Here is a 24,416-nt window from a genome sequence, read left to right as displayed (position 1 = left end):
GGATAAATTACCCACTTATGTAACAAAAGTCTAAGAATCTCAGTATAACTGGGTGAACTGCTATGGAAAGATTAATTTAAAGGTCATATGCATTTCTTTCTATAGGTAGCTTTAAGGAAAGCTGACTCTTTGTAGTCACTCTTAACATGCAGCATCTGCTATAGTAGTTCCAAATTCTAATTAGTTGGCTGTGACCTGATCTGCAAAGAAGCTGTGCAGCTGTATCTCCATCTGGATGCTGTGAGAGCATAGTACATTTGGAAATCCAGGATATATTACCAAATACATACATTTCAAAATTGGTGGTAATTGACATTTAATCTTCAATTGTAACAGGTTATACCTTTGTTTGTAAGGCTCTACAACTGCTACATAAACAGCTTTGGCCGTAATGAAGGGGTCCTGGACCCAAGCCATTCTATTGGAAAGGTAGTTTCACCGTAATGTGCAGAGAGGCCAATATCCAGCTGACTCTGGTTAGAACAATGTTTCTGACACTGAGTTAGTCCAAAATAATCCCAACAGTAACCAGCACTGCTTATACATTATTTAGTATACAAATGGTCTGAGATCATTTCAGGTAATTTTATTAATGTTGTTACATATTCCAAACGTTGGGATAGCCTGCTAGGAGTGAGAGGAAAACACAGTTTATGTCCTCACTCGGGAAATAATCTATTCCTTTCCCTTCTGTTCTTTCATTCTTCGTCCCTTTGATTCAAGCCTTTGAGAAAGGGACCTTTTCTGCCTACCTACAATTTTCTCGCTCGATCACAAATAATGGATCATAATTGAGCACTTTGAAGTACTTTTATTGGCTGACAGTGTCATCCCCAGTATTTATCTTGTCTACACTTTACTTTAGTGTTTCCAACTGTGGTAAATCTGAGACTCAGGCCTGGTAACAGTCTAGTCTTTATGGTCTTGTTGACTAAGAATGCAGATGTATAATCCCAGTTTTTCCTTCTATCATATCTTAAAAGCTTTCTTTTACCATGTTGTAAATTGTGCAAGGTAGATTTGTCTCAGGAATAAGATTCTTAGTTTAGTCTGATTTTGAAAATTCCCCTCACTCATCAAATGTCTCATTTGCAATGCTCTTGGCGAAGCCAACATGTGGAGTTCTGGGATTAGTTTGAATTCAGTAGGCTAGCTGTAATCAGCCATCCCTGATCATTGTGGTGTATAAATTCTGTAGGATTTTAGTACATCATTTTGATCAGAGGGTTTTTTAATTCTTCAGAAAATATACTCTCCCTGTGTCTCAGATGTGTATTCCAAAAAAAGCCTGTGTGCTCCAGGATGAACCTATGTGTTCACTAGCATCCAAATCTTTTGTCGTTGTGACATTTAAATATGTAGGTATATCACCCAGGGAGAAAGGAGAAAACTTATAGATGTAAACATAGCCAGGCTGGTTAAAGGTTTTCCATTAAAATTATCATTACTGTTCATTTTTATCTGTACAAAGTCTGGTTTTATTGGAAAGTTTTTGCATTCCATTTAAGAAACAGAAGTTTGAACACTGAAGTTCAGCTGTCATCAGAGTTGTAATTTTCTCAGGTTGCCCTCTTCTACTGTCTCCATTAGACAGTGTTTCTCATCAATCGCAATTGCTTAATGTCCCAAGGATTAGTTACTTCTTTTAGAACTAGAGGAGGAAACTATGGTGTGTGTAGGAAATCTCATAAAGGAACAAAGTCATGACATGATGCACCTGAGCAGCAACTTTTACAAAACACTATAGGCATTCCTAAATTAGAACATTTAGGATTATGGACTGAGTTGTATGACCGTATTGTTCTTTTTACCCAAAGACTTAAATGGATAATTACAATAAAAAAAACAAACTTTACTTTTTGCTGACATTTTCTCTGGGTGGGGAAACACCGTTGTCTTCAGGGATGTTATGAGATAGAAAAGGATTAGGATGACTTCTAGGTAGGAAACCTAAGGACAGAAGTATTTTTTGTGCACTATTACTGGCCACTTTGACAACATGCCATCTTCACACAGAGTACGCTTAGAAGGGTCCAAATAAGCCACATGGAATGAAAAATAACTAGAGTTTTGTGGCTCAGTTATGTTTCCTTTGGTTGCTTACCTGGCTGATCCTACCAGTAGCAGATATTTGTTCACGAGGTTAAGTCATGCAGTTTTGTATTGTAGATGGACACGATGAGATAAATAAGCACTGATTCTTACATGTACTTGTTTTTTTAAGTAAGCAATGTCTAGTACAGTTTTCAGATATCACTAATAGACTCTGATATAGACCCATTTTTAAAAAATTAAAAAAAAAAACGCTTTCTCTAAAAACCTGTAGAGTTTTAATATTTTTTCTCAGAAGTCTGTTTTTCATTTTGTGTTTTTCTCTTACATCACCATGGTTGCTTCACACCTCTGAAGTAATGCATACAGACTTTCACAAGTATGCAGTGGACTTCCAAGTTCAGACCTTACATTGTCTAACAACTTTTCAGAAAATTGATAAAACTTGACTGAAGCCATCTGGCATATCTCTGTATTCATGCTGTTGTTTCATACCACTGGATAAGAAAACTCAGTTTAAACTTCCAAAGAAGTTTTATGTCTTTCTTCATTTTCCATTGCATGATAGTAGCGTAATCATGAACAAAAATGTGGTGGCAAGAGGGTTGTTGTGGTTTGTTTTTATTACATGCTGACTCATCTGCCCGTTCTAAAACCGGTTTGCAATAAATGCACATGTTGACATGACAACAAAAAAATGTAATGCGTCGTAAAGCCACCCAGGAGCTGCCTATTTTTATGCATTTTTAAGTTCACATGCCAGGCAGACTTAAAAATAATCCCTGTAGAGCCTTGCTTTCTGGACAGTTTAGACAAAAAGTCAGTTTCTACATAGGTGATCTGTTGGACTAGTGTGGGTACAGCATATAAATGGCTGTAGGCAATGACACATCAGTCAGTCGTGCTGCTGACAGCCTGACGTGCCACCCTTGTCTCTCAGCCTGCAGATGCTTACCCACCTGCAGCTAAAGTGATTCTAGGTGGCTTTCAGTGCACAGGCAGGGCAGGACTCAAGCTCATGACTCTGATTCAGTTGCAACATGCCTCAGCTGCTTTGCCTTCAATGACTACATATTTTCAGTTTGATCAGTAGCCAAAATGTGCTTATTATTTTTTGACCTGTGGAAGGGGACTAGTTATTCCTTATTTTATGTACTGCAGGATATAGACAGTGAACATTCAAGGTTTTGTGGTTTACATCCAGACTAAATGTGTGTTACGGTTTGAGAAACCCACAATTTATTGTCGTTTAGGCAATTATTCTATTAGCTGATGACCTCTCCCCACCAGGGAAGGGGAATCAGGAAAAAAAAGGAAACCCAAGGGTTGAAATATAAACAGATTTAATAGAATAAGACTAAATAATTAACATTAATAATACTAAAGAACCAATATTGATCCCAATACCAGTATAAAATATACAAGGATTACACTCAGACAATTCTATCAGCAGGAAGCTGTGCACTCCCAGTAGTGGACAGCAATTGTTGGACGCTGTGAGCGCTGCAGCTTCAGGAGGAAGGGAAGGGCTCAGTGGTCCACCACTGGAGCAAGAAGTTCTCAGGATCACAGCCATCAAGGAAGACTAAAAAAACTCCTCAGCAAACTTTCTAATTTATATTGAATGTGACGTTCGTGGTATGAAATAATCCTGTTGGCCAGCTTGGGTCAAGTGCCCGGGTCTCACTCCTCCGCATCCCCGCACCTGGCATGGCTTGAAAACACTGAGACCTTGAAACCCACATACCATAGCTGGTTATAAAATAAATATTTTCACAAATTCAGACACTGGAGTCTTCTAAAAGTGCAGTTTTCCCAGGCATTAGAAGAGAAAGTAGTCCTGTCTCGCTCAAACCAGGACAATGTGCTATGCAAACTTTATTAAGTAATAAATCTTTTCATGTTAGTTTTTCAACGTATTCCCATCTTTGTTGAAGTAAATGGTTGCTGTTTTGGTGGTGATGATACTTAAGACAGTGCTGAGTTCTTTACCAAGAGAGACATGTTAAGGGGTATAGTTCATACTTCAAAGAAAGTAATATCTCAGCCACTCTGAAACTTATGAAAAAACATCAGTCCTGCAGTGTATTAATTTCAGCACCTACTTTGTGTGATTATAAAAATCCGCAGGCAATGCAGATGTCTCTCGGGTAACCCACTCACACAGGTGGGCTAATATTTAAGCTTACCCCTTTTTTGGTACAACTAAGTCCCTGCAGACATTCCGTAAGTTTCATTGCAGTGGTTCCCTCCATAGGATCTTTTCCATCTTTGCTACTACAATAGTGCTGATGTGTTGAAGTTTCTTCATTCCTGTATTTGCCCTCAATGCATACCCTGCAGCCTTCACTCATCCTCCGTCGCAGAACATGGATAGCAAATGGTGCAGAGTGGACTCCTTCTGTTTCTGACCATCCCAGAGCAGTTTGTCCACCGATGAGTCTGCCCCAGGCCAGAGAAGCAAACCAAATGTGTACCCGTTATTTGGCTGGCCTGTCTGCCAAGCAGATGACCTTCTGGTCGACTACCTGGCTGTCCAAAGAGCGCACGTGCAGTAGTTTGCTAACTGCCTGGCTATGGGGGGAGCATACACTGCGTCGGCCTCCAATGTAGCTGAAAAATTACTTTCTGTATTGTACATAGAATCAAGTGAAAGTGTGCTGTATTTTAGGTTTACTTGTACATGTGACTCCCGTGACTTCATGTGTGGTCAGCACTTTGACAATTTATGATAAACTGGTTCCCTCCTTACAAAACAGTTGCTGAATACGTGCAGATGGACTCCATGCTGAATGAATCTAGTGCATCTGAGATATACAAGTGGTGCCACAGATTGTGCAGATCCACTACAATGTGCAAGACTCAAGCAGTTTCTCCGTGCACGTGCAGTAGAGTCAGTGAGAAGACACCAGACTTATTACCACTGCACAAGCACACAGAAAGATCAAATCCCTCAAAAAACAGAATAAGAACGCTTCATCAAGCTACTAAGCACAAAAACAAGCTAGGCACCAGGCAGCAACCCTGCTCTCCTCATGCATTCGTCTCCTATTTCTGTTGATTATACAGAAGAACAGCTGTATTACATCACACCATTGGTCCATCTGGCCTCATGTCCTGTCTCTGGCAGTAGCCAAAATCTGAAGATTAGAGTGAATAAGAGAACAGAAAAAGTTTACAAGATCCATTCCTTGAGTACTCATCTAGTTTCTGCCAAGTTGTACTTTGGAGACTTCCTTGCCCAGTAGAAGTTTAATAATTTATTATTAAACTTAGGTTAAAAAAGAATCTATAACATCCCTTGGCAAGGAATTCTGCAGCTTAATTTCACATTTTGTTAAGAATCACTTCCGTTCAACTTCATTTGATGCTGTCTAGTTTTTGTGCTGCAAGAAGCAATGATCACTCCTTGTGTTTTCCATATCATTCATGATTTAACCTTCCATTGCATCCTCCTTTTCAGACTGGGAAGCCCAAATCTTTTCTGGAGTCACTTATGTGCAAGTCATTCCACAACTTCAATGTACTAACTGTTGTAGCTATTTTCTGAATCCTGACATGTTCTAATACATAATTTTTGAGATGAGGGGACCAAAATTACCCATGATATTCAAAATGTGTTTGAAATGTGGACCTGTGCTGTGTTTTCCTTTCTTTGTAATCCCTAACATTTCATTTAATCTTTTTATTACAGTTAAGCACAGACCTGGCATTTTCATAGATCTATTTATTACAATTCCAAGATCTTTTTCCTGGGTGGGAATGGTCAGCTCAGAGCTCATTTTACTTATGAAATTTGATGTTCTTTTCCTTAGTGCATCACTTTCTTCTGAATTTCATCTGCCATTTTATTATCCAGTCAGTCCTTCCATAGTTCTTCACAGTTAGTCCTCCTTTTGTACTACCCTGATAAGTTTTAGCAAACTTTCTCATCTCACCAGATCATTCATGAGCATCTTAAACAGCACAGGATAAGCAAAATGTACAGCAGGAGTTTCCTGGTGATGTTGTTCCACTGTAAACATAAAGACCATTTATTCCTGCCCGCTGTTTTCTAGCTTTATCCATTTATATATCCATGTAAAGACCTTCCTTCTTTTAAGAGACTTTGGTGAGGGACTTTGTCAAAGGCCTTTAAGAAATCCACATAGTCTATATTAAACGCACCCCCTTAACCATATGTTTGTTGATGCCTTCAAAGAACTCAATAGGTCATGAAGCATGCCTTCCCCTTAAAAAATCAAATATTTAATCACCCCTGGTCAATCCCATGTACCTGGAAAGCCACTAACATGAACACCAAGCAGCTCCCTGCTAGGGCTGACACAACTGCGAGGAGCAAAGATTAGAGCCTTAGAGACAAGGTGGTGAGCGAGAGTTAGAGTTGAGGCCAAGGCACGCTCAACTTGACCCAACCTCGGGCCTCTCCCAGGGACCGGAGATTGTAGCATCAGTGAGGGTTAACTGTGACTAAAGCCCTACAAGCTTGCCAGGTTGCCCATCCGGCAGAGGTGGGGGCACAGGAGGCTGCAGGACTCTTGCCTCTAGAACTGCACCCCACTCTCCATCAGGGCTGGAAGTCAGTCAGGGAACTGGGGAGCTGGGGGCAGCCCCACTGTGCTCAGCTTGGGGCATCCCGCTCACGCAAGTGGTGCTGCTTCTCTCAGCAACCTGCAGTGCTCTTCTCAGAAGGGCTGTCCAATTTACCACACTGCCATGTGCATGCACAAGCAGTGCATTTGAGATCATGGCTCCAAAGATTTTTGGATTTCTGTCAGCTTATTACATTGAAGTACATCTGTCTTCAAACTCGAGGAATAACTTTCACTTTTATCATCTCGCGTAAATAAAAAATTCAAGTATGCTTCCTCTGAGATTTTTTTCTCTTACTTTATGAAACAAGTTCTCCATAAAGCAAATTCCAAACAACAGCTATGTTTATGTAGGGTTATATTTTTGGAGTTCAGTAATAAAAAATAATACGAAAAATACAGGAAAACCTAATTTAATTTCTTATTCTAAGAATAGCTCAGATTTCATGTTCTCATATTCTGAAATTAGAAAGGTACATTTACTTAGCTTTTTTTTAAAGCAGAAAATGGAAAACATAGCAATCTGGCTTCTATTGAGATTTTTTTTTCCATAATACTGCTTTATATGTAAATATGTATTATACGTAGAGAAAAAACACTGCATTCACTTATTACCTTAATGAGAGGAGTTTAGATGGCTTGGTAACAATGTACATATGAGAAGTCTTATGAACTGATTACGTAGAATATGGAATGTTTCAGACTCTGAGAAAAGTGTATATATAACACTTGAAATAGAATTATGATAACTGAATATTTCAATTATGTATTTATCATAACAATAATTGTATTTACAAATGATTATTCTGAACCCTAAACTGTCCACAAATAATTCTTAAACATATAAAATTTTCTTAATTATTTTATCAAGCTGTTTAAACATTGAAATGTATCAACTATTTTCTTCCTTGCTAGTTCCGATTACTTGAGAATGCTAAGAAATATCTCCTATCAGCTATTTTGTATTACTTTTGTATTCAGGATTGTGTGCTTACAAAACCAGCATGTAATAGTGATTATTGTTATCTTGGAATCTGCAGCACCATTCTTGTGTTTCTACCTATTTTAAAAGGAAGCAAGCAATGTCTTTGAAATTGGTATATAGATGTTATAACAGGATTATACCTGAATACCTGCTGGGAGGTTCTGATGCAAAATATTGCATTCTGAAATGTTTAATACATTGTGTTAGAGATATTACATAACGATGTCAAAGTTTATAGAATACAGTAGGAGTAGTGTGATTACGATCTTAAAAAAAAAAAAAAAGCAGTAAGGTTTTTTTGTGAATGTGGATTAAAGGTGAGAAGTTTCTACCGGTTGAGGAAAGAGAACTCAGTGTTTTATAGGCTTTTCCGTACTTGTATATATTTATGAGCAAAATTCATTAGCTTTTATGTCAGTGCAGTTTCTGGTGTGTAGATATGCTTGTGTGGAAGACATAGCTTAAAGATAAAATTAATGCATGAATATAGAGATAGACAGTATGTTTTAAATATGCAATTGCACACATCATAGCTATATATTCCTTCCACTATTCTGTTGTGCAGCTCCACTGACCTTAGTGCTTGAGGGACAAATTAGGACCATACAGTAGATGCTTCCAGCTGAAGAGGTGCATTAGCAGAGAGGCACGGTATGTTTGAGAAAGCGCTCAACAATTAGCAGGTCCTTGGTGGGGGAAGAGTAACATTTGTCTTACAGAACCGGGAGGCACCTTGCGACCCAGCTCTGTCTTTACAGTCTAGCCACTGAGAAGAGATGCAGAACATGGACCAGACAGGCTGAGGTCATAACACTTTTAAGATGCACCATTTTATAATCTTCAGAAGAAATTTAATTGTTAAATTTCTCCTGTTAATTGTTAAATTTCTCCTGTAGAATTTTGTTATGTTCTCTAGAGTCTTGTTTCACTGTTTGAGAAGTTAGTGGTGCAGAATTTTTTTTGGAGGAAGGAAAAGTCATCTGTCTCTGGGCAAGCAGCACTAAAAAACAAAATCCCATACAGCCCCTGAGGGTATGTTTCTGAGCCTGAGTTACTCAGTGGAGCACCAAAGAAGGTGTGGGGTGTTCAGTAACTTTAGATATCTAAGCAGGGTGCTCTGCCTCTCCATCTGGAGGCACTATGTGTCTGCACTGTTTATACAGGGTCCTGATGCTCCTAACTTCATAGAATCATAGAATCATAGTGTTGGAAGGGACCTCTGGAGATCATCTAGTCCAAACCCCCCTGCCAGAGCAGGGTCATCTTAGAGCAGGTTGCACAGGAACGCGTCCAGGCGGGTTTTGAATGTCTCCAGAGACAGAGACTCCACCACCTCTCTGGGCAGCCTGTTCCAGTGCTCTGCCACCCTCAACGTAAAGAAGTTCCTCCTCATGTTTAGGTGGAACTTCCTATGCTCAAGTTTGTGCCCATTACCTCTTGTCCTGTCGCTGGGCACCACTGAAAAGATCCTGGCCCCATCCTCCTGACACCCACCCTTTAAGTATTTATAAGTGTTGATAAGGTCCCCCCCAGCCATCTTTTTTCCAGACTGAAGAGACCCAAATCCCTCAGTCTTTCTTCATAAGAGAGGTGTTCCAGTCCCCTAATCATCTTTGTAGCCCTTTGCTGGACCCTCTCCAGCAGTTCCCTGTCCTTCTTCAACCGGGGAGCCCAGAACTGGACACAGTACTCCAGGTGCGGCCTCATCAAGGCAGACTAGAGGGGGAGGATGACCTCCCTCGACCTGCTGGCCGCACTCTTCTTGATGCACCCCAGGATGCCTTTGGCCTTCTTGGCCACGAGGGCACATTGCTGGCTCATGGTCATCCTGCTGTCCACCAGGACTCCCAGGTCTCTTTCAGATGAGCTGCTCTCCAGGAGGTCAGCCCCCAACCTGTGCTGGTGCATGGGGTTATTCCTCCCCAGGTGCAGCACCCTACACTTGCCCTTGCTGAATTTCATGAGGTTCCTCTGTGCCCAAATCTCCAATCTGTCTAGGTCAAACTTCAGTTATTCCCGTTGAATTAGATGCCTAAAGTAACTGAGAGTAGATGATCTGAATACCCTGCCGTAAATATAATGGGAACTGACCAGCAAGTGAGGATGATAGCAGAGGAGTTCCTTCTCAGATCAGCTGAATCCTCTTTGTCAGGTTCTCTTGGTCAAAACAGCCTTTCTTCCTCAAGATTTTTTGCATTCAGACTAAGTGGAAATTTTTGGAAGGACATTTCAGGGGAAGATCAATTTGCATAACATGAGCGGTTACAAACCCAGTCACAATGTATCTGACCACCCATGGCATGAGTAGTTAAGTCAACACCACAAATACTTTGTGATCATGATCATTAACGAAGCATAGAAAATTCTGATTCATGGCAGAGTTAACATGATGGCTCAGCAAATTAATGCCGTTGATATGGGTTTCCTCAAAATGATAACGAGTGTATTTTAGGATGAAAAACTGCAATACATAAATAGCCTATTTGTTTTCGTTATTCTTTTCCATAAAGTTATCGGCACAGAATTATTCTCTGCAAGCAGAATAATATTTTTAGAAAACTATTATAAATTTACTCTGTGTGATTTATTTTCTTGATATTTTTAAATTTCCTATTTGATCACATTTTACTAACCCTTATTTTCTGAATAGTGTATATAAAGAACTAGTAGATCTGGAGTGCACACATCGGAATTTGTCAGGACCCTTTCATAGCCATGCTAAGATAGTGTCCTCTAGATGTCCTTTAAGGAATTGCTACATGTGGGGGGTTATTTTTTTTCCTATATTAAAGATTCCCTTAATAGTTGCTGTGTTTCCGTGGTTGCTTTGCACAGGTTTCACCATGTTTGAGTACAGAGGGACTTGAGACAGTTGCCTGTTGTAGAATATCGTGGGATGAATGTGACAGAAACAGAGATCATCGCCAATTACTGAGACATGGATCTGAATTAGGGGATCATACTGTTTGGTTTTGTTTGCTTGCCAAAGAACTTTAAACATCCTGTGTGAATACACTAATTTCTCAAACTTCACAATCAAACTCTAGACTCACAATTGAATCACAAAACAAAGTGTGATATTGGGCAAAGATAACTATTTAAAGTACTTAAGGAGGATTTAAAATGGGAAGTTTTACTTGATGAGAAGAGTAAAAGAGGCTGAACAATATTTTGCTCATGAGAGCGTTATTTTGTGTTATTCCAATGTAACAATATTACTTCTCAGCAATAGTGCGATACCAATGTCAAAACCTGATGATGCTTAACACCCATGTATACCTAAATCAGCTGTCAAACCGAAAGTTGTCTAAATTCTCAAATTCTGCTTTTGTGCATGCTCTGGATCGCCTCTGTTTTGACAGCATCGAGGACCTTGGACATGTAGCATGATTTAACTCTAAATCTCATTTTGAGGATCAGGCACTTCAAAGTCAGACCCTGAAGCACTCAGCTCTACACCACTAATGTACTATGTGGGTGTGAGCCATTAGTTCTTACAAGCAACTACCCAAGCTGCATCGCTGGGTGTTTTCTCACTGTAGAATTTCTGCGGTGCAGGAGGCTATTTAGGGATAGATAAAAGCTTATTTCAGAGGAAAGCTGAATGTAACAAACTTGCCTTTCTGTTTGGGACTGAGTTAAACAGAAGGCTCTCTAATCAGACAGTACGTCTGAATTTCAAAAGGTTAATCTTGTCCATTATTTTCTTTCTGAAAATAAGCAATAAGGGACATTGATGGAAGAAAATAGGGAAAGTATCAAATGATACTTCTCCTTATGTACTCTTCCAACTCCCAGCAGTGTTCAGAAGCATGTTAGTTAATAAGGCATGTTTTCTTTGTTTCTTGCCTGAATGTCTGTTCACTTCCTAACTTTTGGAGGCCACAAAATTTTTGTGGTCCTCTCTAGAAAATGACCGGTGCAAACTCTGCATACATCAGCAGGTCACCTAGACTTTGTCCCTTGGACAAAAAGAGGTTTTGAAGGGAAGGACAGCAGCGCTCAGCTTCCCTCCTCAAACCTTCCTGCTTTTTCTTTCCTTTCATACTTTTCTTGTGCTGGTTTGTTATAGAGATAGGAGATAAGAATAGACTTGGAAAAAACCTACAAGGGCAGAGTTCAACATGCAGAATGTTGAAGAACACAGAAACTGGTAAAGACAGTGCCAAGAAAAAGAATAGAAATACCAAAGGGGCACAAAGGGAAGAGTTCTGAGAATTCAGAGGCTCTTGTTAAGAGGGCAGTCATCAGATAATGAATTTCTTGGAAATAAAAGACAGGCTCCTTAAGCAAAGTGGTGGACTGATCTGGAAGTGTGAATGCTCAGGTTTCTTCCTCACCTGGATCTCTGACAGGAAATTGTCTATCAGTGCATAAGCTTGGATATGTGTAATAAGTATAAAACCACAAGCTTCACGACATGAGCTGACTAGTAGCTAATAGTTGAAGAAGCTTCCCTTTTGAAATCTTATTCCATAATTGACCAGGATTCCACAAACCTTCCTTTGAAACACCTTTTACTGCCCATTGTCTGATCGAATTCCTAGGCTGCTCTGTTTTCTTGGTGTTTTAATTTTTATGCAAGTAAAAAAGATGAAAACTCTTTAGGTCCCAATGGTTCTTTAGCTATGGGGAGTTTTCTCTTTGTGAATAAAAGAGACTCAATCTTCTTGAAAAACACAAAAAAAGGCATTTATTTTTCAAATGCATTTAATATTAGGGTGACATGTTTTCAGAATATATGAATACAGTAGTCCAGAACGAGCCACTGCTGCTTCTGAACCTCAGATCACAGATGTAACAGAAGTTAGAGGTGAGACAGGCTATCCATCCATTCCACCTGGCTGCTGTTTACTTTTAGGGTTTATTTGCCCTGAAGCCTTCAAGTGTCATTGCTTCTATCTCTCACCTTGAGAGCCTATCCTCAGACTTAGAGGTGTGCAAACATCCCTGTGATCTAACTAATAAAAGACACAAATGCTCTCTTACTCCAGAGTGTGTTCCCTGATATTTTGCCTATGGTTTCTTGATAACTTGACCGTGCTACTTCTATTCATTAATTCTCTCCTTCTGCCGTTCACAGAAAGCAGGAGAAAATTACTGCAACTTACCTTTGTAGACTGTTATTTGCACATAAGCAGTGTGCATCATCTTTTCTTAACCTCACCTCATCAGTCTCCTATTAATTGTTCTTTTCCAGTTCTTTGTATCTTTCCATTGTGTTTCCAGCACAGCTCAATACTGTCTCAGTACCTTCTGCAAAGAGTTAATGAGGCCAAGCTAATGCAGGTGTATTAGTTTCAGTATACAAGCTAACTGGCTAACTCAGGTATGTCTATGCAACACTGTGTTGGGTCATATAGATATACCCAACTGGAAAACCACATAATTTACAATGTTGGCATATCTAAAATTACTCTTGCATTGCTCTAGAGGTCACCTTTAAAGATCCATGGCTGATTTTGTACTAAGCTTCTGTATTAATAGTAGTGATGCATGTCTTGAACGCTGTGGCTGAAACCAGGGGATACATTTGATCTCCTGGCAGCCATCTCAAAGTCCAGGATCTCAACAGGCAGCTCCAGTGTGCAGTCTGTGCCACCCTAAGATGGCATCTACGACAGGTATGACAAATTGCCCTTTGGAGTTGCCAGTCTCCTTCTAACTACAGAGGGAATCGAAGGCAACTTGCCAAAACTAAAACCCAATTTTTAAATTAAATGAGTCAAGTAAAATGAATTCCACTCTCTTTGACTAGAGATTGAACACCTAGCATACATTTGACAGCAACAGTGCTTTTCAGTGATTCATGTACATCAAGTACAAACCAGTGACTTACTGGCATTTTAGAAGTGTTTTTCATTGTCTGTATGCCAGAGTTTAAAAGGGTGGTCTACATATAAAAGATTTAAAAGATACTTGGACCCTATGTAAAACAGAGGTAGACCAAACTATTGCATTTATTGTTATCTAATGATTCTTTGTAATGAACAGATGAGAGCACACTTTTGGAACCTTTTTAGCATATATATTATATATTTTATAGCATATAGTATGTAGTTTTGTTGGTAACATCACTGGGATCATTTATGAAGGCATGTTTATTTAGCATCACTATTATTTATAAAATGCTTTCTCAAAATCAACATTTGTGGGGAAATTGTTTGGTGATGTACATTTTAAGTCAGTATCAGATGTGTCTCCATGCACTTACACATATTCACTCAAAATGTTGAAGTACAGTAGCTCTGACATTCTCTGCACATGCCAAGAAACACAGCTTTTACAGAAGGTTCACAGAAGATGTTCAAATAAAATATTCATGATCTTCTTGCTAAAAGAAAAACCTCTTTCAGACCTGTAAAGTACTGTTTGACAGAGAATGACCTACAATCTGATGCAGTCTCATATTTTTATATAAACAAGAGCAGAAAAGATTTGCTGAAATGAGTGCACATTTTAGGTTTGTCTTTGTTACATTGCAGGATGAGTGGCAATTAATGGAGTGAAAAGACTGCAGATTTCCTAGTGCTTTTTAACCTGCTTATTTCATTTTCAAACTTCTGAGATCAATTTAGCAGCGGGAAGTGCTGCAGTGCAATTTGGTTCCAGTTGACCCCGGAGGGGTTGCTGCTGAATGAGACTTACTTACAGCTCTGTTTCCATAATGACACCTTGCTGCAATAAATGACGCCTTCTTAACCTCAAGTTGTATTTCCAATAAATTTATAGCAATTCCCAGGTTACACTAGGAGGTTGAAAACAAAGTCCTCTGGAGAAATGTGTCACCACGGGTTGTCCCCACATCATAGGGCACCCAGCAGTGCTGGCATGATATTTATAACTTACATAACAGATTGGCTGGAACACATCTTTTTTCATGCTGATTAACACCATTATAGTAGCAATCTGAATCTCCTGATAAACCAGTTTTTCCCAACTCCTCCTCTTTTAGCACAGGTTTCCTAAAAATGAAACCCTACAAGCCATTCTGCCTTTATTTTTAAGAGGAATCCTGCGTGTCAGGAAGCTCCCCAGGAGAGCACACACACCAGTTTCAAATAGTATGTGCCACTGGCCAACAACCAGTGGCTTGCCACACACAATGTCTAAGTCAGAAGGAACAGTGAACAGTACAACACGTAACATTTGAGCTTGTGAAAGCAGCAAATCTGATCGTTAAGGATACAGAGCATAGTATTCTGTTAATTCCGCTGTAGGTACCACAACAGGGTTTATATTCGTTGTAAGTGGTGATAGGAAGGGAAGTGATTTGCCTGGGGGGGACCTCTTGCATCAGATAGTGACATCAAATAGTCTGTTACAAAACAAAATGCCTGGAAGAAGCAAAGGAAATGAAGGGCTTTTTTTCCCCAGTTACCATGTCCTTGCTGTGCCATTCAGCCACATATGTTGTTGCTACCGGATGTGTGCTGATATGCCAGTGCCACATGACCATAGTGTTGTCTTCTATCAAACAAGGACAGAGAAGCTCTGATTTTGGGAGATCTGGTCCCTCAGGAATCCTAGTGACCTATTAGGTCTTTAAGCCACTTAGTGTCTCCTGCTGCTCCATCAGTAAAAGGCAATTGAAGGGAGCCAAGAATCTGCTTATTCTGATGCAGATCCCTTTGGTTATCAGAGGGCATTGATTTGACATCATTTCCATTTATATGACAGGCAACCCTCTAGAGTTTTACAGATATTTTTTTTTTGTTTGCCTGGGATTCCTGGAATCACACCCTTCCACCAGGTTTGTTTGAACTGAATTTATTTGACTTGCTTCAGAAATACAGAGCATTTACAGTAACTCCTTAAAATATACATATATGTAAAACATTTGTGTAATTTTTTTAGCTGCTGTTATTTAAAGAAACATGTTATTAAAATATTTTAAATTGTTCACTGTGTTGTAAATTATGCCAGATACCTCACAATACTTTTTAACTCTGAGGGTTTTGCACATATGCCTTCTCAGAGATAACAGAACATCCACACAGGCTTACTGAGAGCTGATAAGGCTTTATTTTATACAATTGCTTTTAGGTATCTTGTACTATAATTCATTTGGAGGAACCAGGGACTGAGCAGGTCCTGTTAGAAGTAAAGATCTAGGAGTGCTGCTGTCTCAAGCTTGCAAAATAATGAATGACAGCACATTCTGTAAATGAAAGAAATTCTGTAGTGTGGCAAAATCATATGAGTGAATAACTGCTGTCTTCATACATAGGATCAACAGTAGATGAGAGAGAAATTAAGCAGCAAGGAAGAAAGAATTGCGTTATGGAACATAGTAGGAAAAAGAATTATGCTGAATCTACATTTAGCCTGGAGGAAATCTGCAGGTTGCATCTATCATGACCTTTAGCCCACAACACTGTAGAAGAATCCATTTTTTTATAATGGCATTAGGTTCCCTTGGCTTCCATCCACCATTTCTGAGCAAGCGAAGAAAAACTGCAAGGGGAAAGACTTTAAAATGGAGGGAGAGCTGGTAATTATAGCTTGCTGGAGGCCTATTTTTCAGTAAATTAAGTGCTTCAAAAGAAGTATGCTGTTATGCGGTCTTTTGAATGCAAACCTTTAGGGAACTAGTGTAAGAAAATAAAGTAAAAACATTATTTTTCACCCCAGACTTGTTAATTTGCTAGCTCTAATGCCTTGTCAGGAAAACTCCATGCTCAACTTTGAACTCCAAGGTTAGAGCCAGTAATAGTATCCCCTCCAAGCATTACAACTGTGGATTACCACTGAGATGATTAAGAAGATAAGGGACTCTATTATGTGAAGAATCAAGTAGCTTATCAAGTCACCATAGTAATTGGAAGCACCCTTGTATAGTAAGAAAAATTGAATTCAGCATAAACCCAAAGATGCTTCAGCCATGTGGACATCTTTAATATACAGAGAGATGGGTTATGAACTGGTTTTTTTATAAAAGTTTAATTTATGTTCATATTCCCATGATTTTTTCCATGTACATTTGTGCTTAATTTTTAGCCTTTTATGTAGACACACGCACACTTCTAACATGAAAGTGCACACATATTGGAAATAATGGAAGGTATTGACATACACATCGTACATTAGGGGAGCTCAGTCAAAAGATTGAAGAATGTTTCTAGAGCACAACCAGAAAAGAATATAAACATAGGTCTCCTGAATCCATATCACATTCCTCACTCATAAAATAATCTCTCTCCCCTTCTCCTACAAAGATAGCAGCAGAAAGATTAGCAAGCAAACACAAAAGAAAAAAAGGATGAAATGCATCTCTACTAATAATCATATTGCAGGAATGAAGACCGCTGTAGATGATAGGCAGCATAACTACATCTTTGTCAGTTGACTGATAGTATGTGTCACACATGGCGTTAGTAAAGAAGGCTGAAGGATTTTGGCCTCTTAGCTCCTCTGGTAAATCCTTCCTAGGTAAATAGCTCAAATGCTAATAATCCTGGAGGCATTATCATTGATCAGGAAATGTTGTTTCATTACTTCCAGTTCTGTTACCGGAGTAAAAAGTATCCCAGAAGAAAACATCTTTTTATTGCTTATTACCTTTCTTACAGACTTTCTAGAATCAGAAGTAAAATCAATATTTTTCATACTGTGTCCTGAAATAACAATTTTTCCAAGTGTGGGAAATTAGAATCTCGGACTTCATCTATTGCTATGTATAATATAAAATCATACTCAGTGTCCAATAGTATAGAATTTCTAATACAGTTACAGAACCTAGGCTGGAGAAACACTGTATAAATATAATAGCATTTTCTGGTATAGAGAAAGGTGCTAAGGTTGTTTTTACCATGCAGAAAAGCACTTGAAAATTGGATTTCAGTGCATCTCTATAATTAACAATTATAAATACCACATATATATGGTTTTACAAATATTTGACAGTCTTTTTTTTTATAAAGTATAGCCGTATTTATAAAGAGAAACACAAATCTAGACCACTTTTTCCTTTCAATCTACTGTTATAAGTAGTTTACAAAAGAACTTTCTGGTATTACAGCTAAGCAAAAGGAAAAACCATTTGCAAGTAAATGTACTTATACCATATTCTGTTTCATTAATTTCCTGAAATCTTTGTTGAATGGGTTTGGGGTGATTAGATAACCATAGCTTTCATAGAGTTGAGCATAGTTTACTGTGTGATTTAATTCATGCCATTATCCTGTGATATAAGCTTGAAAAAGTCCTTTTCTCTTAATGAACAGTCTTTTGTTTTCTGACCAACACAGACATGAAACCCAAGTCAACCTAAATTAGTTCTCACAGCGTTGTGAGGACTTCCACCCTCAACTGTCCTTCCCTTAATGAAAGAAATTGTTCCCCAACAAGAGGAATGCAGGCTCCCTGGAGGATGTTTCGGCGGGCCTTCTCCTCTAACTATATTGTATGAAACTAGAAGGGGTCAATTAATGAATTTTCAAAGAAAAGCAAAGTTGCTGAATGGGCCTGCGTCAGTTTTTTTCCCCAACTGCAGTTGGGAAGTGGCTGAGGTAGGAGAGAAAGAAGAGGCAGGGAGGGGTCTGGATTCTCTCCTCTACTGGGAAACCCCTACTCAGAACACATGTGATAAAGCCCTATATTTTGGGGAACGTGGTCTTTCCTGTGCCTTGAAGCAGGCAGAGGTCTCGAGGAACGAATAACATGTAATTATGCAATTCCAATTATTATTGGTATCAGTAGAGGTATAGAAACATCTAACTAAATTAGACCACGTTATCCGAAATGGCAGTATTTTACACCTTGAGACCCACACCTTGAGGCCTTCTCATGATGGTGGCATCCAAAGAAGCTGCAGTCCTCAATACAACCTGTGTACAGTTCAGATCACCCTTCCACTCCCTCCCCTCCAAATTTGTATCTGCCAGCAAATTTGTATGTGCCAGCCTTGGCCAAAACAGACGCAATGCAGCGGGTAAGGCGGGAAGAGAACAGTGGTGATGCAGCTGTTCTTGTTTGTTGCATGGTAGATTTTTTAACAAGTGATTGTATATACCTGGCAGCCAGTAAAAGGCCATTGAGCTGTCATGGTTTCTCTTCATCAAATGAATAAGACTTGAAATGAGATACCAGAGTGGTAGAGTGCTCCATGTACAGAGAGACATCAAGTGAGCTTTTGTCATCCACTGCCCATGAGTCTGAAGCCTCTTCATAATGAATGAGGACCATGTCAAAGTTGTTCAGCCACAGAGACCAGGGGAGAAATGTTGGAAATTCTTTGCCTACTTTAAACAGTATGAAACAAGAAATTGGAGAATTAGAAAATGGACTAAAGGAAGAAAGCTTCAGAAACCCTACAGGTCACCTATTTTGAAATCAGACAGTTACAGATAATGGAAGTCAACTTCAGAAGAAGAGCAAGTCTTTAGAGAAATGACGCTGGAATCCAATCATCATTTAAAATACACATTTTCTGCTGTTTGAGTAGCACGTGAGAAAAGGGTTTCTGAAAAAGAGAAGCCAAGGAGATTTAGAATAAAATAAGCTCACTCTGAGTTAAGGAATGAACTTTCATTATTCAGTACAAATTTGAAAAGACAAAGAAACTTATCAGACTAAATTAAATGAGGAGCTCACAGCATTGTAGATGACTCATCACAATTCAAAAAATTGATAACAGTGTAGAGGAAAACAGAGAGAGCAGATGGTGCAAAGAACCCTCACTACAAAACAGAGATCAGCGCTGAGCTCAAGAGCCAGAAACCATCCTTCAGCTTAGTACCAATGGCAAGAAAATGCTGCCATTAAAGTGATTAAAAGCCATGCTGAGCTTCTAAGGTTTTTTTTTTTCAAATGGTTTCATTGGGTAACCAAATTAGAACTCTCCTGCAGCTACTGGATTTGAAACAACTAATTAAAAGAACTTCCCGTTGATTCATCATAGGAACATGAGAGGAGTCTTTATAAATGGTCAAATAGGATTTACCTATTTTACAATTTTCCAGTTAAAAAAAGCTTTAATAACAAATGGATGGAATCTTTAGGGCCTAAGTAACTTCTGCTCCAGTGGGCAACTGTTATAAGAAGCTGAAATTTCTCTGTAGAAAGTATTGCTTTTAGTAGCACTTCACAACAACTAAAGAAACAGAAACTGTTTCTTTTAAAAGCTGCAGCTTTTAATTAATTGATTTGATTTGTCTGTTTCTTTGGACAATAAATTTCTGACTGGAATACTTTTCCTAAAAGTCATTATTTCCTCTGGGATGTGAAATTAGATAACTTCTGTATAACAAATGTAGGACCATCTTTCTGAACATATAAGAAATGGTTAATGGTGTCTCTTTTGTGTTTTTTTGTTAAAAAGCACACTTTTTTTTGCCCAGCACCCTAATACAAACACAAATACACTTCTCATACTCACAGCCTTATCTACATACCTTCGCATTCTGATTTAGGGGATGTAGTGCTGGCACGGTGCTACAGGTGTGATGTGAACCTTGCTGTATGGGGCTTTCAGTTTCAAGTGCAGTGCAAGCACAGCTGGTTTAGGAGAGGGTTGAAGTAATTTTCTTTCAAAAATTTGCTACTGAGTTGTCTCCCAGGAAGAAGACTTGGGCTATTTCTTATACTGAACTTTTGAGAGGATCTTCTGTTGTGCTAGGACTGTGTTTTGACACGGGCTTACTCAAATGGAAGAGTTAGAGTGGTCAGCTTGGCTGAAAACACAAATTGCTGTATAAATTTGGAAATTGGAACACAAAATGCACCATATGTGGTAAATATGAAAAGCTTATAAAGGTTAGGTCATAATTTGAAGAAGTGTAATATCAGTAATCTATATTTTAAAAGCCTAGAAAGGCCAAGAATATAATTATATCCACAGTTTCACCTGGTGTTTTCTTTAATCAAACTTGATCATTTTGCAAGGATTTGGTTGTCTGACCAGTGAACTCCCAAATGCAGTGAGAAGAAGCCATGATGTGCTGGGGAAGGTGGCCCAGCTGATGTCCCTTACCTATGAGCAAGGCACACGGGGTGTATCAGACATATCTGAAAGGTTGCTATTGCTTCCTCAAAAGCGCCTGCAGGTCACATCTCAATACCAGGGAGTGACTCAAACCAGCAAATAGTAAAGAAATGTATATGAGCAATTGCCCTCATAGGCTCTTGATCGGTGTTTAGCAAATACAAATCCATGCTTGCTAGTTCCTGTTTTCCTTTAAACAGAGCAATCATTGTTCCCTGCTTGGAATAGCTGATTTTGCCCCAGAGAAATATTATGAGAGCTCAGCTTCACCCTCAATTTCAAGAGTAAAACTTTCATTTTGACTGAGGGGGTAGTTATACATCCTCAGGGATGACATTTTGGCCCAGAACCTATGAATGCTTTTTATTTATTTATTTGTATTTTCTTCTATTCTATTTCTTAAATCATGCTGTTTAAGGACTTCCTGAAAGATAGGTTAATCCTTCATTCAGCGTGGCAGGAATTCTATTTTCCTCTCATTCCCTTGCATTAGAGCTGTGGTTAAAATGGCATAAGTACAGGTGTAGGACAGTTTCCTGCGTAAGCTCTATTTTGTCTACTTAATGCTTTTGGTAGTTTTTTGTCATTCGGTGTTACATATTGTGTTGGGGTTTTTTTCACTTCAGAGAGGACTGGTCTATTATACCACAGAATACTTATCCACAGGGGGATTGACAGTGGATGGAAGTTTATTTTCTCTCTTGGATAAATGCACTGTCACAGAGAAAAAAAATTTTATGTGCATGTCTGTGTGTAGAGTTTCCCTTTTTTCAAAGGAAAACAACCGGTTTTGGTTTCTTTACTGTTTGTTTGCATTCTATAATTTATTTATTGTTTTCATTTCTTAAACTTCCTGAAATATTTACAGGAAATAAAACTAAGACATGAATTTTTGTGACTAGAAACGGATACTTATTTTATTTTCCTAGGGAGAGTCTTTCATTCAAAAGATAAAAACAGAAGTCATAAAAATGCGTTATTTTTAAGAGACAGCTCCTTGGAAGCTTAGAAGAGATTGAGATTCATAATAGAGAATGGGGGAGAGTGTGTAATAAACTGGTATTTGTTAGTGGAATGACAAATAGTGAAAACTGTGCATCACTGGAAGAATAGTTTTTTTTATGGTAGCTGGTTTGTTCAGCTTACTCAGTTGTCTTCAAGATGTGACTGGTTTCGTTGTAACATTTGGGAAAGCTGCGCATCAATACTATTAAAGCAGCATTAGTGTCTGGAGAGTGTTAGACCTCCTTTGACACGCTTGACCATATTAATAAAATAAGCAAAGATCATTTTCTAGAATGCCGTTTTTGCACCCTTTGAAATTATTGCATAGATAACAGTGCACCTTCTTGTCCAAAAGGGCTGAAAATCTGTTTCTTAGGATCAGTTAGCCCCATAGTGAGATAATTTGGCTCTTGGGTGCATCCACCCACGCTGGACCCCTTCCGAAAGCTGTTGGGAGTGGTTCTTACTCTCTGTGCTGCTGCAGACCTGCAGTACCAATTACAGCAGGTAGGTTTGGGGGCACCTTTGCCCCCACGGTTTGCCCACAACCCAATCCCTGCCAGCCACTGGCTGCCTGTAACGAGCTGGGTCTTCTGTGCACACAGCTGCCTCACTGATGGGCCAAAATGCCCTTGCTGCTGCCAACCCAGGAACAGGATTCATTCCATCTGTTTTGAGCTGTGCCACTTTATTTTACCCCCAAAAGTAAGCTGGATGTATGTTTTACACCGTTGAATTATGACATTTGATACAGATCATCCTGTATGTAAAATTTACTGTCTCTGAAACACGGTTCAGCTCTGGACGTGATGTCCTTGGAGCCTGCAGTGCAGCCCGGTTGTGCGCAGCCGGCAGTGGGGACCGGCACAGGCACTTCTTTCTATGGTCTATGTTTTGTATATAGCTATTTTTCCGAATCTGGTCTGCACTTTAACAAAGGAGATACTTGTATGTACTTGAGACATTAATTCCAGGTTATATGGTTTCCCTGAGAATTGCCATCTGTCATGCTTTTCTGCCTGGAGGTCACTCAAAGTTACCTCGGGTTGATATCCTAAGACAGTAGGTTGAAAGGATAAACCGTGTGCTTCGTCTTTAACCCGTAGTTATCCTTTTCCCTTTCAGCACCCTCCTTGATAGGTATGGTAAGGAAGGACTGGGCTTCCCAAAACAGCATTGCCCTCTCCTGGCAAGAGCCGGACTTTCCCCATGGAGCCATTCTGGACTACGAGATCAAGTACTATGAGAAAGTAGGTCTCACTTACAGCATCACCCAAACTCAGATCTTAAAGAGCAATATGTTTTGTGTTTTTAATATTTAAAAAAATGCTTTTATCTTTTCGCTTGTTCCCGTATACAATGCTATATAAGTAGACGTTTTATTTTGTACTGGCTTTTCGTTTTACTTCTGGCTTGTTAATGACTGTCTTGTTTCACATCAAAATCAAGTAGAACATCAGGCAGGCAGTAGATAGACCTGTCCCATAGTAACGACATTTAAGAACATGGATAAATGGATCATATGCTTGAACGTATTTTGATTTATGGACTGTAAAACCTCTACATTAGAGTGACACTGAAGCAATACAATTAAGGTGAATGTCAATGTGCTTGTAATTTTGCAACATTATTTAGCAATAATCTGTGCTTAAATGAGAGTGTACCAGCCTTGCTTAGAGGGTTACAAAAGGCTACAAGAGAGAAACTGCATGGCATTCATGTCAAATTTCTGGCATTCTGTCAAAATTATGTGATTTACCAGGAAAGTGGGCAACAACATCCACTACAAGTAAATGTACAAGGTACACGCTCAGACTGCTTCGCCCAAAGCGCAAAATGCGTTTTGTCATTTCCAGTTGGCTACAGGGCCTTGTACTTGCAGTGTAAAATTTAGTGCTAATCAGTGCCTACATTCCTAGAAACATAGGCAGTATTTTTTTTGGTGTCTGTATCTTAAATAGTCACCTGCTAGGTCAGTTCTTGCTATGTCTCTGTCCCCATCTGAAAGTCACAATGGAATTAATGGATATGTGAGAAGACCACAAAGAACAGAAATATAAGCCAAGTCATAAAAGAAAGATTTAGGGATGTTAGGCTCTGTAAATATCCGAGAATTTTCTTCTGTGGCTGCGCTTCTCTATTGAGATTATACACCTTTAATGATGCAGAAAAAAAGGGTAAACTGGTAAAAAAAGGGTAAATTTAAATAGCACAGCTAGAGGGAGAAGACAGATTGCTTAGAATATTTGGTAGCCAAAGCAAGGAAACCTTATTTTCCTACACTAATGGAAATCGTGCAGGTTTTGATCCGTTACCATAGTAAGCCACATTATGACTTTCAAATATTCAAAACCATTCATATGGATGTTAAGTTATAAAGCTTATATTTATAAAAAACTTTTATCAATAGATTATCTGCCAGTATCTGTCAATACTGAGTGACATGGCAAATAGCTCTCCTTACAGGTCTACATATTGCTTAGACTTGTCCGTTGCACGGCAAGACTAGATACACAGCTTCACAGCCCTTTGTTAAATAGAGAGTTTAAAGCACTTCTATCCATTTCTACCAAAAAGAACTATATTCTGTTTTCACCTTTTATAATGCATAAGGAGTATCTTCTAACTATAAACTTCACTTCCCTCTTAGGTGTGGGAAGATAAATGAACTGGCATAAATGGTATCTTCTAGTACTGTTGCACAGGGGTTATTTTCTCCCTAAGTCACTAACTGGACTAAATGCATAGCTCTTGAATACACCTTTTGTTAGTAAGTTAGAACAGACTCTCTGGCAAT

The 24,416-nt window shown here is 39.0% G+C and overlaps 1 protein-coding gene across 5 annotated transcripts in view; it reads left to right on the top strand.

The window, feature by feature from the left end:
- Positions 1–24,416, top strand: part of EPHA6 (EPH receptor A6) — a 527,645-nt gene that overhangs the window by 339,480 nt on the left and 163,749 nt on the right. For all 5 annotated transcript variants that reach the window (XR_010072880.1, XM_063348777.1, XM_063348795.1 and 2 more), the window contains exon 6: positions 22,745–22,869. Coding sequence is in view for 4 of the 5 variants with exons in the window: in XM_063348777.1 (XP_063204847.1) it covers positions 22,745–22,869 (125 nt within the window). In the remaining variant the exon portion in view is untranslated. The remainder of the gene's footprint in view (positions 1–22,744; positions 22,870–24,416) is intronic.

Source organism: Chroicocephalus ridibundus, chromosome 1 (genome assembly GCF_963924245.1).
Source record: "Chroicocephalus ridibundus chromosome 1, bChrRid1.1, whole genome shotgun sequence".
Taxonomy (NCBI): domain Eukaryota; kingdom Metazoa; phylum Chordata; class Aves; order Charadriiformes; family Laridae; genus Chroicocephalus; species Chroicocephalus ridibundus.
This window is presented reverse-complemented; position numbering and strand designations above follow the sequence as displayed.